Source organism: Nycticebus coucang, chromosome 1 (assembly GCF_027406575.1).
Source record: "Nycticebus coucang isolate mNycCou1 chromosome 1, mNycCou1.pri, whole genome shotgun sequence".
Taxonomy (NCBI): Eukaryota; Metazoa; Chordata; class Mammalia; order Primates; family Lorisidae; genus Nycticebus; species Nycticebus coucang.
This window is the reverse complement of record NC_069780.1, coordinates 16,653,000-16,673,155: the sequence shown is the minus strand read 5'-3', so window position 1 is coordinate 16,673,155 and position 20,156 is coordinate 16,653,000. Positions and strand designations below refer to the sequence as shown.

Genomic DNA, 20,156 nt, shown 5'->3' with positions numbered 1-20,156 from the left:
ATTCTCTTGCCTCAGCCTCCCAAGTAGCTGGGACTACGGGCACCCGCCACAATGCCAAGCTATTTTCTGGTTGTAGTTGTCATTGTTGTTTGGCAGTCCCGGGCTGGATTCAAACTTGCCAGCTCTGGTGTATGTGGCTGGTGCCCCAGCTGCTTGAGCTACAGGTGCTGAGCCTAAATGGCAATTTCTTACAGAAATTTTAGGAATTACTTTATTCAGGCAAAGGGAAAGCATAGATTCAAAATCAATGAGTTCTCTAAATTTTTATTTATTTATTTATTTATTTTACAGCTTGATCCTCTTGTGAAAAAGAAAGAATTTGAAGATGAACAAGTCAATTACATTTTTTTTAAACAGCAATTAACCCTTATTACAGAGAACAACAACAAAAAAGATCTGTGGCACATTGTCTTTGGAAACATTTTTTGCAAATTTTTCTTCTAAAAAAAAAAAAGCTATAATTCTCACAGATCACGTCTTTTTCAAAAGACTACACAAGGCAGCTAAACCTTATTCACAAAGCCCCAGGTTGCAGTTCCATTGCTGAAGTAAATAAAATACAGAGAGTCCCCCCACTACCGTGCGGTGCACATCTGCCCACTGAGGGCAGCGCCGCCCCTCTCCTCCAAAGTCATTGTGTTGACGACAGCTGGCACATTATTCCACAGTGATCAAAGAAAAACTCATTATTTTAAAGATAGACCAGTGATTTTCATTTATCAGCTGGACACTTTATTCCTTTTTTAAACAATGTTAATAATACCAAGATATGACTTTCCTCTAAAGTTATAAGAAAGCAAAAAATATATAATATAATATAATATATAATGGCAATAAATAAAAAAGGCAACCCTGCTCAGGTATCGTTCAAAACATCACATTCAGGAAAGAAAAAGAATCATAAAGATTTGGAGCACAGGCATACACACCCACGCACACACCCCACCCCAACACAGACAGTGTGTACTTGGTATCTGCGGGGGGATGTGCAGTAACTTTAACAGTACAAATTGATGGCCTGAACAAAAGGCAAAAATAATACTGCCTGTGTTAAGCATCACTTAAATATTTTCTTTGAAGCAGAGCAAGGTGGCTTCCTTAAGTCAGCCACTGCCCCGTCCAAGGGGGCCGCCTGGCCAGCCTCCCCGTCAGTGGTCTCACTCCCTCGTTCTCCCAGGCCGACGTGTTACTCGACAGGCCCACAAAGCTGTAGGCTCCCTGCTGCCCTCGTAGGCAGAGAAGTAGAGGCACTTCCCCATCTAACACAGTACCTTTCAATATCTGACACACAATGGAACAGTGTGATTTCCCCCAGACAGCAAGAAATTTATAACCATCTAAAGAAATGTGGCAAGTGGTATGTGTCAACTCATCATAAATAAGAACTACAGAGCATGGCCAGCGCTCACGACCGAGGCAGAGATGTGCATTCTCAGTCACTGAGGAACCAGCACAACGGGACTGCATGTTTGGGGCTGACATGGTGGAAATACCACTTAACAATGTTTGAAGGAACCCCAACCCTATCCCCAATGCTGAGCTGTCACTATTACCACCACCACCCCCCAAAAAGGAGAAAAAATAAAAGCACAGGAAAATACCTTACATCCATTAATTCTAAGTGGAACAACAAGAGGCAACCTACTAGAGAAAATGGCAAAAAGCAAGTACTGCCGTAACTCCTTCTGACAACACTGCACAGCCACGACGCGCAACTCTCACTTCCCGGGGAGAAAATCTAAAAGAAGCCCCGAAATATTCTTGCGAGATTTAAATACTGAAAATCAGTGGTGAAGAGGGCAACAGATGAAATGGCAAAGTTGTTCAAAGGCTTTCTGTAGTGGAAAATAAATCATTAATAAAAGCAGAATCTGTAGTAGGAGGCAGGGAGATTTTTTTGAAACATGTTTAAAAAAACCCCAGAAGTCCAACCTTAAACCTTATTTACCTAAAGATGCACAAATGCACCTCAAACTTCATAAAGCACAGAGGTAAAAAGGCGCAGAAACCATGTAACATCACTCGACACTCCGGCAAAACAAGGACAGCATTATTCAAAACTGAGTTTGGGCAAAGGCACAAATACATCCAGTCAGCCTTTCCTCTGCACAGGTGTGTGCACGTACACACCCCTTTGTGTATCAGAGGTAACGGTTTTGTAGAGGAAATTTGCTTCTAAACATTACTGAACTGCAATTATACAACAGTAAGCTCCTGATCTTCCTAGTATCACCATGTAAAGGTACCAATTAAGGCAAGTTTCAAACCAGAAAAGGGTAGAGTTTGTTAGCTTTCTAAACATCCTGAGATCTGGGATTAAAGGTCAGAGGACGAGAGAGAGAATTACAGTCCGGATTTGTCTAGGGGAAACAGTATACACTTTGATCAAAAAGGATCCATAAAATAAATGTCCTTTGTCAAAAAATATTAGGTGCTTCTCCCCTTCGGCACTGTGATCAAGTCATGATGTCACAGAAATGACCTTCCAGTTGTAATCCCACTCTCCGTAACTGTGTGCTGGGCCCCACATCCCCACCCCCTTCACGGGCACTACTGTGCGGCCGGGTTTTCACAGTCTTTACCCAGTGTAATTCCATCAATTTCAGTAAAGTGTTTTTCACTATTTAGCAGGCCTCTTATGCTCACTGATTAACATTTTAATTATCTCTAGAAAGGACAAAAATAGTCTGCACTTTTGAAAGTAAAACAGTGTTCTTTCATTTCCTATTAAAGACACACACACACACACACCACACTGTAGTTACGCTAAAGGCAAGATTTATACTCTTTTTTCACTCTTTAAGAAGTTTTATATTTGTCTCACTGTGAAATATGTGCTATTACTGTTAAAGGAACTTCACATATTCAAAGGCTTACTTTTATAATCTAGTCCTTTCAAAATAATCTACCTCGGTATAAATTTTGCCTTTGAGAGTTGTAAGCATGCAGCAGAGAAGTGTGAATGATTAAAAAATCCTTTAGATCCTTATATACAAGCATAATGGCAAAAAGACCCTATGAAGATTAAGGATTGCTCAGCCACTACCTTTTAACTACACTATGAAAAATGTAGCCATCAGGAATTCTTTAAGGAACAATGAGTGCTTAAAGTAAGAATCAGAAATATATAATGGCCAAAGTAATAGAAGCTGATCTATGTAAATTTGTTAGTTTTTTGGCCAGGCGCAGTGGCACATACCTGTAATCCTAGCATCCTGGGAGGCCAAGGTAGGAGGATCACTTGAGGGCCCAAGTTTGAGACCAGCCTGAGCAAGAGCAAAACCCCTTCTCCACAAAGAACAGGAAACATTAGCCAGGTGTGGTGGCAGGCGCCTGTAGTCCCAGCTACCCAGGAGACTGAACCAAGAGGATTGCTTGAGCTCAGGAGTTTGAGATTGCTGTGAGCTGCGATGATACCACTGCACTCTAACCCTGGCAACAGAGCTAGACTCTGTCTCAAAAAAACAAACCAAATTGTTTTTCAAAGGACAAATATAACCTTAATGTAGAGTTCGGGGGTGGGGGGGTAAAACCCCACAAAGAATAAGACCACTGAAAAAGCAATCTGTTCTTTTAGAATTGGCTGGAAATCTACCGAGAAACGTCTCAAGTCAAGGCAGTGCTGTGGCTTGCCAAGAGAGACATGCACTCTGGCAGTCTGTGCAGGTCAGCGCCTGTCATAAAGAGCACAGACAGGTGGCTTGTTTTAAGGAGGGAGGGTACAAAGGGGAAGGGGACAGTGAAAACAGTAAGGAAAAAAATGCCAAATGATCATTCCAGTGCCTTGTCCCCTCCCCTGCATACACCATACATGGTGCCAGGCATCCAGCCTACCAGGCAATTACTGTTCATTCAACAGGTTTTTAAGGTAGTAGTCTGAGGAGGAGACCCCAGCATTCGGATCGGTTCATCAGAATCACACCAGAAGGTTTCATGCTCAGGTGTTTCTGTGGCGTCCTTCCCTGGCTTCCCCTTGAACGTGAGGGGCAGACCTCTCTGTTAGAGCAGCTCCACACAGGGCATCCTGGATGGGCTCTGCTCCCACCCCGCATGTCTCTTTATAGATTTGCCAAACTACCAAGAAAGTTCTCACATTCACCACAGGGATCTTAGATATCTTTGTTATAAATAAGGATGGCTCTCTCCTCTTCACTAGTAAATAAATATGAAAATGTGACACATGCTTGGTAGGAGACATGTAGGGGACAGAATGTGGTAAAGGGGGAAAATACGAACCAGTCAGAGAGATGATACTCCTCCTTAATTTTAATACATGTGCAAATCCTACTTCTTTCCAAAAGGGATGAAAAGAATTGACTTTTAATAAAACACTGCACTCAAAATGTTTCTAATAACAACCTTGAAAGTTTCAATGAAGAAGAAAATCTGTGCTTATGGATGTGGCAATCCTGATATGTTCTTTCATTTTAGGGCATTCAAAATGGACTTGGTTTAATTAATGTAGAGTATGGCAATAGCTTATGGGAAGGCCACAATTCTTCAACCTAGCCAATCTAGTTGATTGAGAACACTCTTGAGTGAAGGCAGGTGGTGATGATATATATAATTTTTTTTTTTTTAAGTCTAATTAACCATCCCAAATCTCCACATCCTCTCAGGGAGTTAATTACCCCTAGACAATCAAGGACTCTGAAAATCTAGTTTAGCTATAAATATAAATTTGTAGCAGAAAAATATAGCCTCTCTAAGAAGTAGATTTCATGTTTCTTGTTCACTGACAGAACTGAGCTGGTTAGACAACATGAGTTACCATGTAACTGTTGACCACAGATCAGCACCTCAAATTCCAGCTCTCATTAAAAATTAAAAAGCACTTTAGCCATCTTGTCAGGTATAAATGTTGGTTCCCTTCTTCCCCAGGGTAGGTAATTCAAAATACAGTCAACAGTGACTGCCTTATCAGACAGCCCCTTCCACTGCAGTGGGGCTGGGGGCGGCAGTCCGAGTCTCCCCGTGGCGATCTCCCCAGGTGCTGGTGGCGCCTCTCCCCACTGCTCCGACTTGGGCTGACTTCCAGCAGAGGGGGAGGGAAATCGGAACTGGGCTGAATGTGCAGCACTCTAGGCAACATGGGAGAATGGGGGGGTCATCTTCAATTTTATAAATGACAACACTTGGTATTATCAAAGCCACTGCTCATTGGCAGAAAGTGGGGCAGAGTGGAGTCCTTCACAACTTAACGGTTTACAGATGGTTGTGATTTATTAAACAAATATTTTCCCCAAAAATGTAAAAGAAAAAAGAAATCATCCACAAAACCCTAAACCCTTCACCCAAAATAATTGTTTAAAAAAATTTCCTTCTGGGAATGGACTAGGTGGCTACTGAGATGATAAGCATTTGCTTTCAGAGTTGAAATTGCTTCTCATTCCATTTTCAACTTGCATCCTGCTGGTTTAAAAAAAAAAAAAGAAGAAGAAGAAGAAGAAATGTTTCTAGACCATGCATACACCCACTTAGGCTGCATTGCACTTCTGTCCTTCAGTGGGAAAAGGCAAGATCATCTCTGGGGTCGACTGCCTCATCTTGGCTTCTGCATAAACACAGTGGCTTTAACGGACAGTTGTCCTGGCCATCTCAGGATGCTTCTCTTCTAGTTTGGTGTCCTGATGAGACAAATGTCCAGGCTGTTTCTGAAGCTTCCCAATGTGCAAAAAATGTTCCGAAGGCATTGAATCAACTTCAGGCTCCATTAATGTGTTTGGCTACTTATTTTAGCTGCTGAAAACCCTGTCTTGTGTAATGTACCAGGTCCGCCAAACTGCTGTTCAGGGCCAAGGCGCACACATTTGTGCTGAGCTGAGCAAAGAATTCTGCGAACAAAACCAAACAAAAATTAAATAAATACACATGCACAAAAATAAAAATGGATACCAAATAAATAAATAAAAACTGCAGAGGTTATACCCTCACAATATTGTGCACTTTACTTATCACAGCAAGAACAAACAAACAAACAAAAATCACTATCCACTTCATTGCTTTCCAATTCTCCACCTGCCTCCACTAGACTGCAAACCAGGTTTGCTTTAGAGTTGAGTCCATTATGCTTAGCACAGTGGCTGACACTTGGAAAATACCTAATTGATACTTCTGGGTCAATAGGAACATGAATGGGGGGGGTGATAATTAAAAGCATTATTAGTTTGCTAAGACAAAGCTCAAAGAGGTGAGGGGGAAATAAAGTCCCCACAGCTCACTAGCTGCCTTCCTCCCTACAGAAAGGGAAATACATGCAATGGTCTCTCTGGCATTCCCACAGAGAAGCATGTCCTTGGTGGTCACTGGCACGGGCACCGACAGGTGTTTCCCAGGACATTTACTGTGCCATATCTCCCGGACCATAGCCAGCTGGTCTTTCCTAAGATACACTGAAAGCCAACAACAAACTCAGTATTTGGGTTATGCTACTTTAGATTTCAAATGCGTTGAGCCCAGGAACAGCCTGTGATTTTCCTTCTTTGTTTCCTGTGCCCTCCTGCTAGCGTGTTAGTTCAGGCTGAAATAATAACAGCAGAATTTCTAAAGGGGCAAGGTGCTAAAGCCGCTTCTAATTTGGTTTTGCTAAGATCTTAGCCGCAGAGATCCAGCTCCGTGCCACAGAGCTCAAGGGAGAATTGCAGTGAGGTTGAGGCAGAAAGAAGAAATTATGAAAAGAATAAAAATAGCCACACACTTCTTTTTCTCCAAGAAACCGAACATAAAACCAGTATTACTCTCTCCTGATCCCCCTGCCCCCAAAATTACTTCCACGGAGCCACTTACCTTTATTCTTCCTTGTGAGGACCTCAGCCTGTTCCCAAAGGTCAAAGGCAGTGAGGACATGGGAGGTGATGGTGACATAGGAGGACGTCATATTCTGGATGGTGACGGGGGTACTGATGGTGGCGGCCATCCCACTGCTCCCCACACTGCCAGCACTTGACTGGGACCCTACGGAGCTGGCAGGAGAAGGCATCGGGGAGAGAGGGGATGGTGCACCTGTGCTTCTGAGGGTTGGGAGAGGAGAAAGAATGGGTCAGTCACTGAGGCCCCCATCATGGCTCTCTTGTCCCTGAAACTACAGCCCAAGTCACAAAGTTTACTATGTACCCATCAAAATGATAATCACTGCTAAACACTCCTACGAGTTCAGTCACCCACCCCACTGGGCTAATCCATATTCCAAATATACCTTCCCCCACCATCTGCAGAATTGCTTCCTCCACTGGAATCTCTTCACACCCAATTCCCAGCATGTACATATATTTGCCCCCTTCTCTCATCCACTCCGTAAACACTAAGTGAGCACCGGTAGGCACCATGGACACATCCCAGCTTCCTTTCGGCTACCACTTGAACCTTTTTCTTGCATTTATCTTCTGTCTATTCCTTTTCACAGGTCACGGCGCCATGAGAGCAGAGACCATGTCTCACTATTACCTGTCGCAGTGGCTCCTGATGAACACAGGCTGACTTGGTGACTGAACTACTACAAGACGGCCTATGGGACACTGGGCAGGGAGCTGTGCATAATATTTGGACATAATGACTTAAAATATGCCTCCATGCAGATCTAATAAGAAAGAAAATGAAGCCACTGAGACGTGACAATAAAGTGGCAACTTATTAGCTTGGAATAAAATTTCAGAGGCAGGAGTTGTGAAAATTTTTAGAGGGAAGAAGTTACTTCTCCGTCAGGACTTTCTTTTTTAAGAGAGGCCATATGGGAGTGTCTCATCTTTTGAATGTGCTGTAAATGGTGCAGTCATGTGAGTGATATTCTTAAAATAGCAAAACCTATCAGAACTAGAAACTTCACAAGGAGTATAACAAATTTTAAAAATGCTAGGCAAGGACTAAAGGCAAAAAACCTTTTATCTTCATTTTAAAAACACCTACACGGGGATTCTGGTTTTCAACACCTTACAGCATGGGTTAACAATTTCAATCCACAAAGTGGAGTAGAGAATTTTGCTCGAGAGAGTTAACTTTCATTCTCAGTCTCACTGGTGTAGATCCTGGAGAAGGTGGAGAGTATACGGCTCTGGAAAGTTCTTGATTATTGATGCCCAGGAGACATGTCATCACACAGGAGAGAGGCCTTGGCTCTGCCTCCTGTTCTGTGTTCTTTGACTTACATCTAAAGACCCTCAAACTCTATATTCTCTACAATTACCTCTGCATGTCATCCAACCAGCAACAACCTTGTTATAACTGTTTCTCAAAAGGCAGAAATATGCTAATGATTTAAGTTTAAGGAGTAAAAATTAAAAAAAAATAAACCAAATAAGTTTAAGGAGTAATCAGCATACAAATTAAGCCAATAGTTTTTGAAAAGCAAAAGCCACCCTCCCCCCACCTACATGCTTGCAAAAATAAAAGGCAAATAAATGAATTATATTAGGTTTATAATTACCTTGCAATGCATGGAGAAGGTGCCTGGGCAACTCTGGAAGAACTCATGAAGTGTTCATTAAGAGTCCGAGAATACTTTATTGCTATATCTTTTTTACAACGAAACATTGCCATGTTCAAAATGGACTGGCAACGCATGCTATGAACAAAAGCAAAAGTTAAAAAGGGAAGTATTTATTGCTTTGTGGACATAACAACCACTACTAGAAAGGAACGGCCTTCTAACCTCTTAGAGCCTAACGGTCACACGGAGTTCTCCCCATCTACATAAGTACGTGGAGAATCTCACCGTACCGTTACATTATCACCGAAAGTGAGTATGGTCGGAAAACCACAAACGCAGAAGGACATGGTTTAAATCACAAGCCCAAAGCGTCTACTGGTCATCAGTAAAATGGCAGCAGATACGCCATTTCATAATTGTCAGTGGAATTACCCAGTGACCAAGGTAGCGATTTGCCTTTCAGCATAATTTTTATGTTAAGACAGCAAACTTCAAAATCTTTTTGTAATATTAAAAGATGCAAAAGCAAATTTACTACTATTCAGACATAGAAAAAAGTACACACCATAAAACAGCAAATATTTTCTCTTGTGTTGATGTGGTGGCATCTGAGAAGGATTTTAATGACATTATGAATCTATAGGAGAACATAAAAGTACATTAGGTTAGACAACGACAGCTGAACTATCCCAGACCCAAGTCCATCTTACGATGCTTGTCTCGGATTTCTATTGATTTTTCCTGAAGGTGTGAAGACAGGAGAGCCACACAGAAACAAACCGGGCTCTCCCGAGAGCCAGATGAGCACCTGGCTCCAGGCTAGTCTACCTCCAGAAACCAAGCGGTCTTTGTTCTTACTGAGCTCCCGGATGAAATGCAGATAAACTAAAAAGAGGCTTAAACTGAGAGGAAAGGGCATCTGATAAGAAAGCTAAACTGGAAAAACCAACCTTTCCCTAAAAGGTCTGGCATTTCTCTGTGTGTGTTGGGGGGGGGGGGGGGCGGCAAAATGACAGATTTGGACCCAGTATTCTAGCTTCAGCTAGAACACAGTCTAGGATAAAAGAACGGTTCTTAGACCAATCAGTTTGTTAAGGCTTCCCGTACTGAACTGTCTTCACACTCAGGTTCAAATGGATTAGAGCAATAAAGGTTGAGGAAAGGCAAGAATTTAAAAGAGGACCGCAAAATGCCTTGGCACTTACTTAATGAGATCTACGGTTTCTGAGTACACAGAATAAGCTGACTTGGACACTGGGCTTTCAGACTCCATGGCGATTCCACACTCAATAAAGGACAAGACAGCTTCCAAGTACTTAAAAGCCTTTCCAACCTTGTCTGTCTGTAGAAGAAGAACACGGTCATCGTTAGGCGGGAGACAGACTTTTTTATTCAGTTTCTCACCCACCCTTTGATTACAGCTGGAAAGATGTGTGAGAACAAACCAAAGTGATGACCAGAGCCGGCCAGCTCTGGCCCACTGGAACATTTCTTTCAGCAAAAGTTCATTCGGAAAAAGAAAAGGATTCTACAGTAAGACGACCCTCTCAGAGCCAAGCGTGCACACGTCCCAGCTGAGGCAACCAGCACGCACTTCCCTTGTCACATGTTGTGAGCAACTGCTCGTCATGGGACTTTCTGGAGAAACATCTTCTATGTACAGAGTAACAGAGACAGCTTTCTGTGTATGTTTATCTTATTAAAAGTAGAAAGCAGTTACTATGGCTTCTGAGCATCTGGTTACAGATGTACTACCCGACAATCATTTCGGATGCTTTTGAGAGCCTCACAGATTAATCTCCTCAGCCTCTCCAGGTTTCGTGTGCAAGGCTACCCCCAGGCTGGTAGAATACAATGTCAGAATCTCTTAAAGGGATGTGGAAATACTAATAAAACCAAGTAGTGCTGTTCACCTTAAACCTGAACAAACACTTTGTCACTCTTCCCATGAGTGGCATATGGCAAATTCAACTGAGATCAACGCAACTCACTTCTAATCTACACGTGATATCCCTACCACACAGTGAGAACGGCTGATTGACACGACACTGACAAGTTTGTTTGGCATTTCTGCTGAAAATGCTTTCTATTTGGTGTGTTTAAAAAGAAAAAGTAAAGCAGTAAGTGGACCCAGGGATGGTCCCGGGCTGCTGCTTGGTGTACACAGGCAGGCTGTTGCCCTCCACGGGCCGGGGCAAAAAGAGCTCTTCCCCTCAGTGACCTGACAACAGAATGACTCCAGTGTATCCTGGGCTTGTGTTTTACCAGCAGTGGAACAAACTGGGTTGTTTTACACACACACACACACACATATATGTATACGTATATTTCAGAATATTGAATATTTTTCTAAAATTCTAATTTAAGAAAACTTAATCTAAAGATTTTTTTTTTTTTTGGGAAAACCTAGGCTCAGAAGATCAATGATAGAAGGAATAAAAATCAAATTAGCATGCTCCAATTAATCAGAAGTTTAGGGCCTGATCACTTTGCTTCGCTGATGAAAATCTAATTCTCCAAATTTGCTTTTTCAACACCATCTCTTCCATGGAATTTCCAAAATTAATACTGGTCTTAGTAGATACGAAAGACACTAATATAGCGCTGCCCCAGCAGTCGGTCGATTCCCACTTCCTTGAGATAAGTCCTTGGTCAGGCTGATGACCACACTCAGAGACAGTAGGAAAGCAGCAGAGTCCCAGTGCCCCTGCTCAGCCCTGCCTGTGATGCAGGGGGGGAAACGCGCGCTTGACACACGCCCTCCACACCCGGCCCCACACATCCCGCTCTTCTGCACACGGCCCCACACACGGCCCCCAGCACCCGGCACCCCGCACACGGCCCCCCACACCCGGCCCCACACATCCCGCCCTCCTGCACACGGCCCCACACACACAGCCCCCCACACCCGGCCCCACACATCCCACCCTCCTGCACACGGCCCCACACACACAGCCCCCCACACCCGGCCCCACACATCCCGCCCTCCTGCACACGGCCCCACACACACAGCCCCCCACACCCGGCCCCACACACACAGCCCCCCACACCCGGCCCCACACATCCCGCCCTCCTGCACACGGCCCCACACACACAGCCCCCCACACCCGGCCCCACACATCCCGCCCTCCTGCACCCGGCCCCACACATCCCGCCCTCCTGCACCCGGCCCCCGGCACCCAGCCCCATACACGGCCCCCCACACACAGCCCCCAACAGCCGCCATCCCGTACACGGCCCCACACACCCGGCCCCCGTACCACACACACCTGGCCCCCTGCACACGGCCCCCCGCACACAGCCCCCCACAGCCGGCACCCCACACACGGCCCTGCACCCGATTATCTGGAACGCGAGGCGCACGTCATTCAGACATTACACAATTAGAATATTATGGAGAGAGCCCTGGGCCATATGGGGTTATTGTTCAAACCAGCATATTTTGTGAGTGAAGGACTATTTTATTAAAATAGGATGCAGCAGACGTGAAGGACTGTCCTAGCACACGGGGCTGCATGACAGCCTCGGGTATGAGGAGGATACACACACGTACAGATTAAAGACAAAGTTCGGGCCTGGCGTGGCGGCTCGTGGCGGCTCATGCCACTGTGGGAGTATTGCTTGAGGTCAAGAATTTGAGGTTGCAGCAAGCTATGACCATGCCATTGTGCTCCAGCCCAAGAGACAGAGCAAAAAAAGAAAATAGTAAACAAAGTTCCTTGGAAAATTAATCTCACTTGTTTGAATAATGGGGATCTAGTGCTAAAAGCAACCTATCTCAAGGTAAGTTTTAGATAACTGGCTGATGGTGCTAAATGTTTACTCTTTTCCAAAATTCAAAAGATTCATACAGTTCCAGACACAATCTTGGACAGCTGGAGCGAAATGGTTGAAATAGCACCACGGCTCTAAATTTTAGAGTCTTAATCTGACTCAGGTCACCCTGGTGTGCAGTAGCTTTAGAGATAGGGCTGGAGGGGCATGTCCTGGACCCCTGCAGCATCCAGCATGGTGAGGGATCAATAAACATTTGTGTGCTGACGAGTCTCAGTCCACCCTCCCTAGCCGTTAGTCTGAGAACAGATGTGAGCCTGCAGTCTGGGGTTGGAGAGCCAAGAGCTTGTGGCCACAGTGGAACCATCTGATTCAGGTCCCGGAGGGCCTCTGAACCATGTGGTTTCGTTTGCATGTGGAACAATAAAGACAACCCATGCTCTTCTCCTGTGGTACAAAGTTCAGCAAATAAATAGCTTTCCAGGGAAGTTCTTGCATTTACAGGGCTTAGGTTTGGGGAACACACTAAATAAATAAGAGCTTCGGAGTCTTAGATGTTTAATTATGACAAAGGGCAAATGTTATCTCATTATACTGCAGCAGAGATGTAACAGCATATTTAATTATGTATAGGATTAACAACAAAACCACCACCTTCCAGAAAGTCCAAAGGCCACCAGAGTAAAGAGAGCTCGTGTCATTAACCATGTTTACCAACAGTACAATCACTGCCTTCATCTAAAATTGCACCCTAACCACCTGCACTCAACCATTCCTTCAGGTCATTCTGGAGCTTTAAGATAATCTGCAATGCAAACAGGCTTCCTCACCTTGTGAGATGTTTTAGAGTGAACACAAATTGACTTTCAATAGCAGGATTCATTTTTCACATCCAAAGAATTGATTCAGTGGAACAAAAAGCACTCATGCATTAAATCACCACCAGGAAGACTGACTGTGATTCACTGATACACAAAATTGCGACTGGGGACTTTGTATATCTGCCTGTGATCAGACTGGATCAATGGAGCCAAAGACAATAATAACGGAACCAAGAACCTCCCCTACCCCTTAGTCCCTGGGATCCTGCCTGTCCCATGTGCTGTGGCCCAAGGTGGCCCCCCAACCCCAGCAGTGGTGCCCCCACCTCCCCTGGGGAGTGATGCGGCAGAATAGAGACGACAGACTTTTCATCAGAGGACCTTCTACCAAAGGGATGAAGAGCTAAGACTGACCATTAACTCTGCTTTCTGCTTCAATTTTTTTGCCTCCCTCATGTGAAAATCAGCTTGTTGTCTGAAAAAGAGGAAAAATAAAGTATAAGTCATAGGAACTGAAAAATCAGTAGACTGGGACAAGAGGACTAACAAAGTGAAAAAGGAGGAGAGAGTGAGGAAAGGAGGAGAGAGTGAGGAAAGGGGAGTGAGGGGAGGAGGGGGAGAAGGGAAGGGGAAGTGAGGGGAGGAGGGAGAAGGTAGAGGAGGGGGAGGGGGAGGAGGGGAAGAGGAGGGGAAGGGGAGGGGGAGGAGGGGGAAGGGGAGGGGGAGGGAGGAGGGGGGAAGGAGGAGGTAGAGGAGGAGGAGGTAGAGAAGAAGGGGGAGGAGGGAGGAGGTAGAGGAGAAGGGGAAGGAGGGGAGAGGGAGGAGGGGAAGGGAGCGGAGGGGAGGGGGAGGGGGAGAGGGCGGAGGGGAGGGGAGGGGGAGAGGGAGGAGGGGAGGGGAGGGGGGGAGAGGGAGGAGGGGAAGGGGAGGGGGAAGAGGGGAGAGGGAGGGGAGGGGGAAGAGGGGAGAGGGGAGAGGGGGGAGGGGAAGGGGAGGGGGAGGAAGGGAAGGGGAGGGGGAGGAAGGGAAGGGGAGGGGGAGGAGGGGAAGGGGAGGGGGAGGAGGGGAAGGGGAAGGGGAGGGGGAGGAGGGGAAGGGGAAGGGGAGGGGGAGGGGAGGAGGGAAGGGGAAGGGGAAGGAGAGGGGGAGGGGGAGGGGGAGGAGGGGAAGGGGAGGGGGAGGGAGGAGGAGGGGAAGGAGGAGGTAGAGGAGGAGGGGGGAAGGAGGAGGTAGAGGAGGAGGGGGGAAGGAGGAGGTAGAGGAGGAGGGGGGAAGGAGGAGGTAGAGGAGAAGGGGGAGGAGGGAGGAGGGAGGAGGTAGAGGAGAAGGGGAAGGATGGGGAGGGGGAGAGGGAGGAGGGGAAGGGAGCGGAGGGGGGGAGAGGGAGGAGGGGAAGGGGAGGGGGAAGAGGGGAGAGGGAGGGGAAGGGGAGGGGGAAGAGGGGAGAGGGAGGAGGGGAAGGGGAGGGGGAAGAGGGGAGAGGGAGGGGGAAGAGGGGAGAGGGAGGAGGGGAAGGGGAGGGGGAGGAGGGGGAGGGGAAGGGGAAGGGGAGGGGGCAGGGGGAGAAAGGAGGGGGGAGAAAGGAGGGGGGAGAAAGGAGGAGGTAGGGGAGGAGGGAGGGGGAGGAGGGAGGGGGAGGAAAGCATCAGAAGTCTTACTTGTCAAACTTCACTTGAGGCTTCCCTGATTTAGAGTTACCATTTGGCAAAGAAGGCACTGGAAATGGATTTCCACTATCTCTGGAAGATCCCTTTAAGAAAAAGAATGAATATACAGATTACACGCCAACATTTAAGATCACTGTCCTGGAAGAATCAACCCGCTTAATTAGTCCAAAACAGTAGATCAAAAAAGAGTGAACACTACACAATTTGTCATGAAACACTTTCCCAACTGAAGTGGGAAGTTCTGATTGTGCCAGGGACTCAGAAAGATGTTAAGAATATTCACAAGTGAATAACACACAAAGCAAAACACACACACACCCAGATTAGCAAGAGCAGAGGAACATTTGAGAAAGTATTTTTTTTTTCTCATTTAACTGTTGATGAAAGTATTTGAGATCAAACATTCAAACTAAGAACTGGAGTAACCATTACTTGGGCAAAATACCCAATAGAAAACTCTGAATCTCTTTATGAATATATTCACACTTAAATTTTGGGGTAATGTTAACTACCTTTTTCACAAAAGGTGGAGTTTTAAACACAAACAATTCATTATTGAGTTATTAAAATTAATGAATAGTTCGCAACTATGAGGTTGGTGCAAAAGCGATCGCGGTTGTGGGCCATGAATTTTAAATCATTATGACGAGGCTCAGACACATCTTTACTAATCAAAATGGGAACCATTACAATCAACACATTGTTGCCAACAAGAAATAACTTTGTTTCTTCCTGTAGCCTAAAAACTTGTGCTCCAGGATTCCACGAACTCTTGGAAAGCATTTTTTGCATCCTGCTGGTTGTGGAAGTGTTTTCCCTGCAAAAAGTTGTCAAGATGTTCGAAGAAGTGGTCAGAGGCCAGGTGAATGTGGCGGATGAGGCAAAACTTCGCAACCCAATTTGTTCAACACTGGAAGTGTTGGTTGTGAGCCGTGCAGCTGGTGTCATTGTGGAGAAGAACTGGGCCCTTTCTGCTGACCGGTGCCAGCTGCCAGCGTTGGAGCTCTCAGTGCTTCTCACCTATGTGCTGTGCAGACTTCCCAGATGTGATGATTTCGCCGGGATTCAGAAAGCTCTAGTGGATCAGACCACCAAACAGTGACTGTGGCCTTTTTTTCAATGCTAATTTGGCTTTGGAATGTGCTTTGGAGGTTCCTGTCAGCCCAACTCCTGAGCTACCCATCATCATATTTACCCATCATATAAAATCCACTTGCCATTGCACCTCACAATCCAAGAAATGCTTTGTTGTTGAGGAGAATAAGAGAAGATGATGCTTGTAAACCACAATTGTTCTGATTTTCCCTCAGTTCACGAGGCACCACTTACCAAGCTTTTCCAATTTGCTTCAAATACCGACAATCACAGAATGGTCGCCGTTGAGCTCTTCAGCACCTTCTCATGTAGCTGTCAGAGGGTCAGCTTCGATGACTGCTCTCCACTGGTTGTTTCCAGCTTCCAGCAGCCGCCACCGCGCTCCACATCTTCAAAGCCACACTTCTGGAACCCCCACTGCACCCACGCTCCTTAGCAGTTCCTGGGCCAGGAGCATTGATGATGTTCCCAGTTGTCTTCATTCATTGCTTTACGACCCATTTTGAACTTGAAAAGAAAATCACTAGAATCTGCTTTTTGTCTAACATCATTTCTATAGTCCAAAATAAATATAAACAGCAAGTAATAAGTCACTAGCAAAAATAAAGTGAGAAATGTGCATTAAAATGATGTATAAAATAACCACATTAATAAGAACGTATTCCAGTATAGAATGGCAAATTTCAACAATGTGAAAACCACACTCACTTCTGCACCAATGTGATACCATGGTGAGGAATTTATCTTATTTGGGGAACGAGAGCACAGACTAAGTATACTCCGCCTTATGTAAGGACTGCATCCCACTTACTTTGTGCTCTGAGGAGCTTCCGCAGCCCTTCCCCTCTACTTTTCTGTGCTTGGGAACGGAAGAGTCTTTGTGGTTGCTCTTGGTACTACTGGCACTTTTGGGAGGGTCCTGGCCACAGCCGTCTGCTTCCCGCTTTGACCTCTTATGTGCAGGCTTGGCTGACTTCTGGGAGGACGAAGAGGAGGAGGACACGGGTGGAGGAGGAAGCATTTCCTTCTTCGAGGGGTCTGAGGAGGGCCTGGGTGTTCTGGAGTGAGACAGCGTGCAGAACCAAGTTGGTGCAGAACATGAATCATACAGCTTAGCCACTCGGTTATAAAGGACAAACTGACTGACACAAAGGACTGTACATGAAATTGTGTTTGAAAAAGGCTGAATTTCAGGGACTTTCTGATGCCTTTGAAAAAGTCTAGCCCTATACATTACTCATAAATGAAGTCATATGATTTTTCATCAAGCCTACAGAGTCTGCCCATGGTGGTCACTTTCCCTAACTGGTCCTGACTCTTGCTTCAGTGGCTCACCCTCCTGTACAACTGCCCGACAAGCAGGCAGGCCTGGCTGCGCGCTCCACTCTGACCCTTCTCTGTCGGCTCCATGTTGGGACACTATGCACTTGTTTTTGCCAAGTCATTTTGAGAAGCAATTTATTGAATAAATCAGAGTAAAAATAATAGCTGCTTTTTCCATTCACACGGTCAGGGCACTACCACCTCTCACCTGTCACCCCTCCCCGGCCCACCCTGGGTCCTATAGATTTTTATTCATCTCTAAAGAGAATAAGGAACCCAGACTCTACCACCCATGAGGAACTCTGACTTTAGCCAAATAATTTTATCTCTCTGTCTCTGTTGCCAATTCTGAAAAATGGGGATAATAATAGCACCTTTCTCATTTTCCTTTGGAAAAAAATATTTCTATATGTTTAGAAAATTGTCCATAGTGAAAATGCTTTGGATAAAGTTTGCTGCCAAATGAAAAATCGATGACAAAAACACGAACTCAATATATCATCCAAATGAACCTTAAAACATTTACTGATCTGCTCTTTTTTTCTTTTTTTTTTTGAGACAGAGTTTTTTTATGGCGCCCTCGGTAAAGTGCTGTGGCATCACAGCTCACAGGAACCTCCAACTCTTGGGCTTAAGCAATTCTCTTGTCTCAGCCTTCTAAGTAGCTGAGATTACAGGCACCCGCCACAATGCCCGGCTATTTTTTGTTGCACTTGCCAGTGTTGTTTAGCGGGCCTGGGCCGGGTTCGAACCTGCCACCTTTGGTGTATGTGGCTGGTGCCCTCACCACTGTGCTACTGGCACCGAGACAGATCTGCTGATTCTACTGCAGAAGAAAAACTTTTTTGTCACATCAATACCCCAAAAGCCCTGCTCACCTCAGAGATCAGGCTGTTCCTGACCTCTATACTCACTTTGTCTTAGAAGATTCTTTGTGGGAAGAAGAGGATGATGATGAAGTGGACTGTGATTTGGTTTCTTTCTCCAGTCTGATTTTTTTGTTATTATCATAGTCTTTTTCTGCTTCACCCTATTATTATAACAAAGCAAATTGTTATAAACAGCCCCCAAAGGAAAGAAAATACAGAAAAAGCAAAGAGGGTCATCCAAGTTTCAGAGACATCTAGGCACACACAGCAACTGTCTTAGTGTTTACAGTGTGTGCGTGGGGGGAGAACCTGTGAGCACAAGTGTGCCAGATGAGGGAGGGCAGGGACAGACTGATATAACTTCCACTGAGACAGATTTTTGCCTAAAGAAACACTATTCCTGATACCCAGGAAAAAAGTAATAGCTGACTACAAGAAAAATAATTAGACATCAAAACTTCTCATTGATTTTTTTCTAAATATAAAAGAATCAATAAAACATGCATATTCACATCAAGTAATATACAGATGATATTTAGGAGGTTCCTCCCCCCATTTTATCTAAAGACCATCACTTACATCCATTAATTTATTGTTTGTATGAAATTCAGAGTGAATTACTTGAAATTTACTTGTCTTCTAATGAAAAATAAGTACCTTGTTAAAAAGAAACAGGCTACAAAATCTGTATATCCTATAGAAAGGACTACAAAGATATATAATGATGACCCCCCAAAAAATTGCTCTGGGATTCTGGCCATTACTTGTTCGCATCCATGGATTTGATTTTCTTTCTGTTTATTTATTTCTCTGAGATAGTGTCTCACTCCATCGTCCAGGCTGCAGAGCAGTGGCACCATCAGAGCTCACTGTGGCCTCAAATTCCTGAGCTCAGGGATCCTCCTGCCTCAGCCTCCTGAGTAGCTGGGATTACAGGCTGCACCATCATGCCTGGCTCATTATTTTAGTTTTGGGGTAGAGATGAGTCTCACAGGTTGCTTAGGCTGGCCTAGAATCCCAGCTTTTTAAGCAATCCTCCCACTTCTTTTTTCAGTATTGTTTTTCTCTCTATGTGGCTTTATTTTTCAAACAATGTGAGAGTAAGGACAAGGAAGGGAATTTGTAACTACAGAATAAAAGGGTGCTTCTGAGGAAGCACCCATTTATACCAACCAAGGTGCAAATAAATACATTTAGTCATTAAAAGAAGTCTTCCTGGCAGAAGTCTTTTCCATGTTCTTGTGCCTCGCTTGCCAACATGTACATCAGCTGTACAGGAAGTCCCACCCACGGACTTCACAGCAGCCTCCTTCCCACGGGTCCGGGTTCAGGAAGGAGGAGCCCACACACTGTCTGGCAAGTGGCAGGTGAGTGACAGGTGGGAGTCCTTCAATTAATTCTCATGTGCATTTAGAACAAAACTCCCCAAGTGTCAGGTCACCAAGTTGGGAATCTGGGACACCACCAATCAATTTAGGACAATCTAACATGCCTACAATCTTCCCTTAAGCTGTAAAAAAAAAAAAAAAAAAAAAATTCTTTAAGTTAACTGTGGGAGAGCTTCCTCTTCTGAATTTCTCCAAGAACAGTCAGTAAATTAAGATGTGCAGGGACAAGGTCTGCTCAGACACCCATCAGCAACCTACACAGCAACGGGAAACAAAACACCTTCCCTCCCTTCTGGTGTCCTGCTGAGCGATGTGCCTGACAAGCACCTCCCTCTAGCCCTTCCTGGATTCTTTGAGAAAAACACCTTTATTAATTTATGCACTGTCTTCTTTCAAAGAGTTCATGCAAGGTGGCATGCAGAGATACTTGCTTTGAATCTCGTGGTGTGCACAGCAGTGAGAACAGTCAGAAGGGGAAATACGGAAGGAGTAGAGAAGTTACACTAAGGCAAGGCTCAAACCACCAGGCTCTCGGTTCTCCCGGCCCTGCACACACCATGTCCAGGGAGCACATGAACTCACAGGCCTTGTGTGAAGTCAAATGTGACTTCAAAGGTAGTGCAAGAAAGGGGATGTCATAATTTTTATATTGTACAAATGTCTGTTATTGATAATCAGATGTACGTATTCTTGAGTCAATTAAATGCTGAAATTTTTTCTTCTTTTGTAGCCATCTTTCTGTAGAAGATAATAATATTGTATTTTAGATGTACTGGATTAAACAGTTATTAAAATTA

The 20,156-nt window shown here is 45.0% G+C and overlaps 1 protein-coding gene across 5 annotated transcripts in view; it reads right to left on the bottom strand.

Annotated features, from left to right (window-relative positions):
* Positions 1-248: 248 nt before the first annotated feature.
* AFF1 (ALF transcription elongation factor 1) overlaps positions 249-20,156 on the bottom strand; it is a 204,708-nt gene continuing 184,800 nt past the window's right edge. For all 5 annotated transcript variants that reach the window (XM_053601835.1, XM_053601746.1, XM_053602087.1 and 2 more), the window contains 9 exons: positions 18,017-18,132; positions 16,591-16,837; positions 14,676-14,767; positions 13,432-13,492; positions 9,628-9,764; positions 8,988-9,059; positions 8,420-8,557; positions 6,787-7,010; positions 249-5,834 (listed from right to left, as the gene is read on the bottom strand). In XM_053601835.1, coding sequence (XP_053457810.1) covers positions 5,731-5,834; positions 6,787-7,010; positions 8,420-8,557; positions 8,988-9,059; positions 9,628-9,764; positions 13,432-13,492; positions 14,676-14,767; positions 16,591-16,837; positions 18,017-18,132 — 1,191 coding nt within the window. In that variant the 3' untranslated portion in view covers positions 249-5,730. The remainder of the gene's footprint in view (positions 5,835-6,786; positions 7,011-8,419; positions 8,558-8,987; positions 9,060-9,627; positions 9,765-13,431; positions 13,493-14,675; positions 14,768-16,590; positions 16,838-18,016; positions 18,133-20,156) is intronic.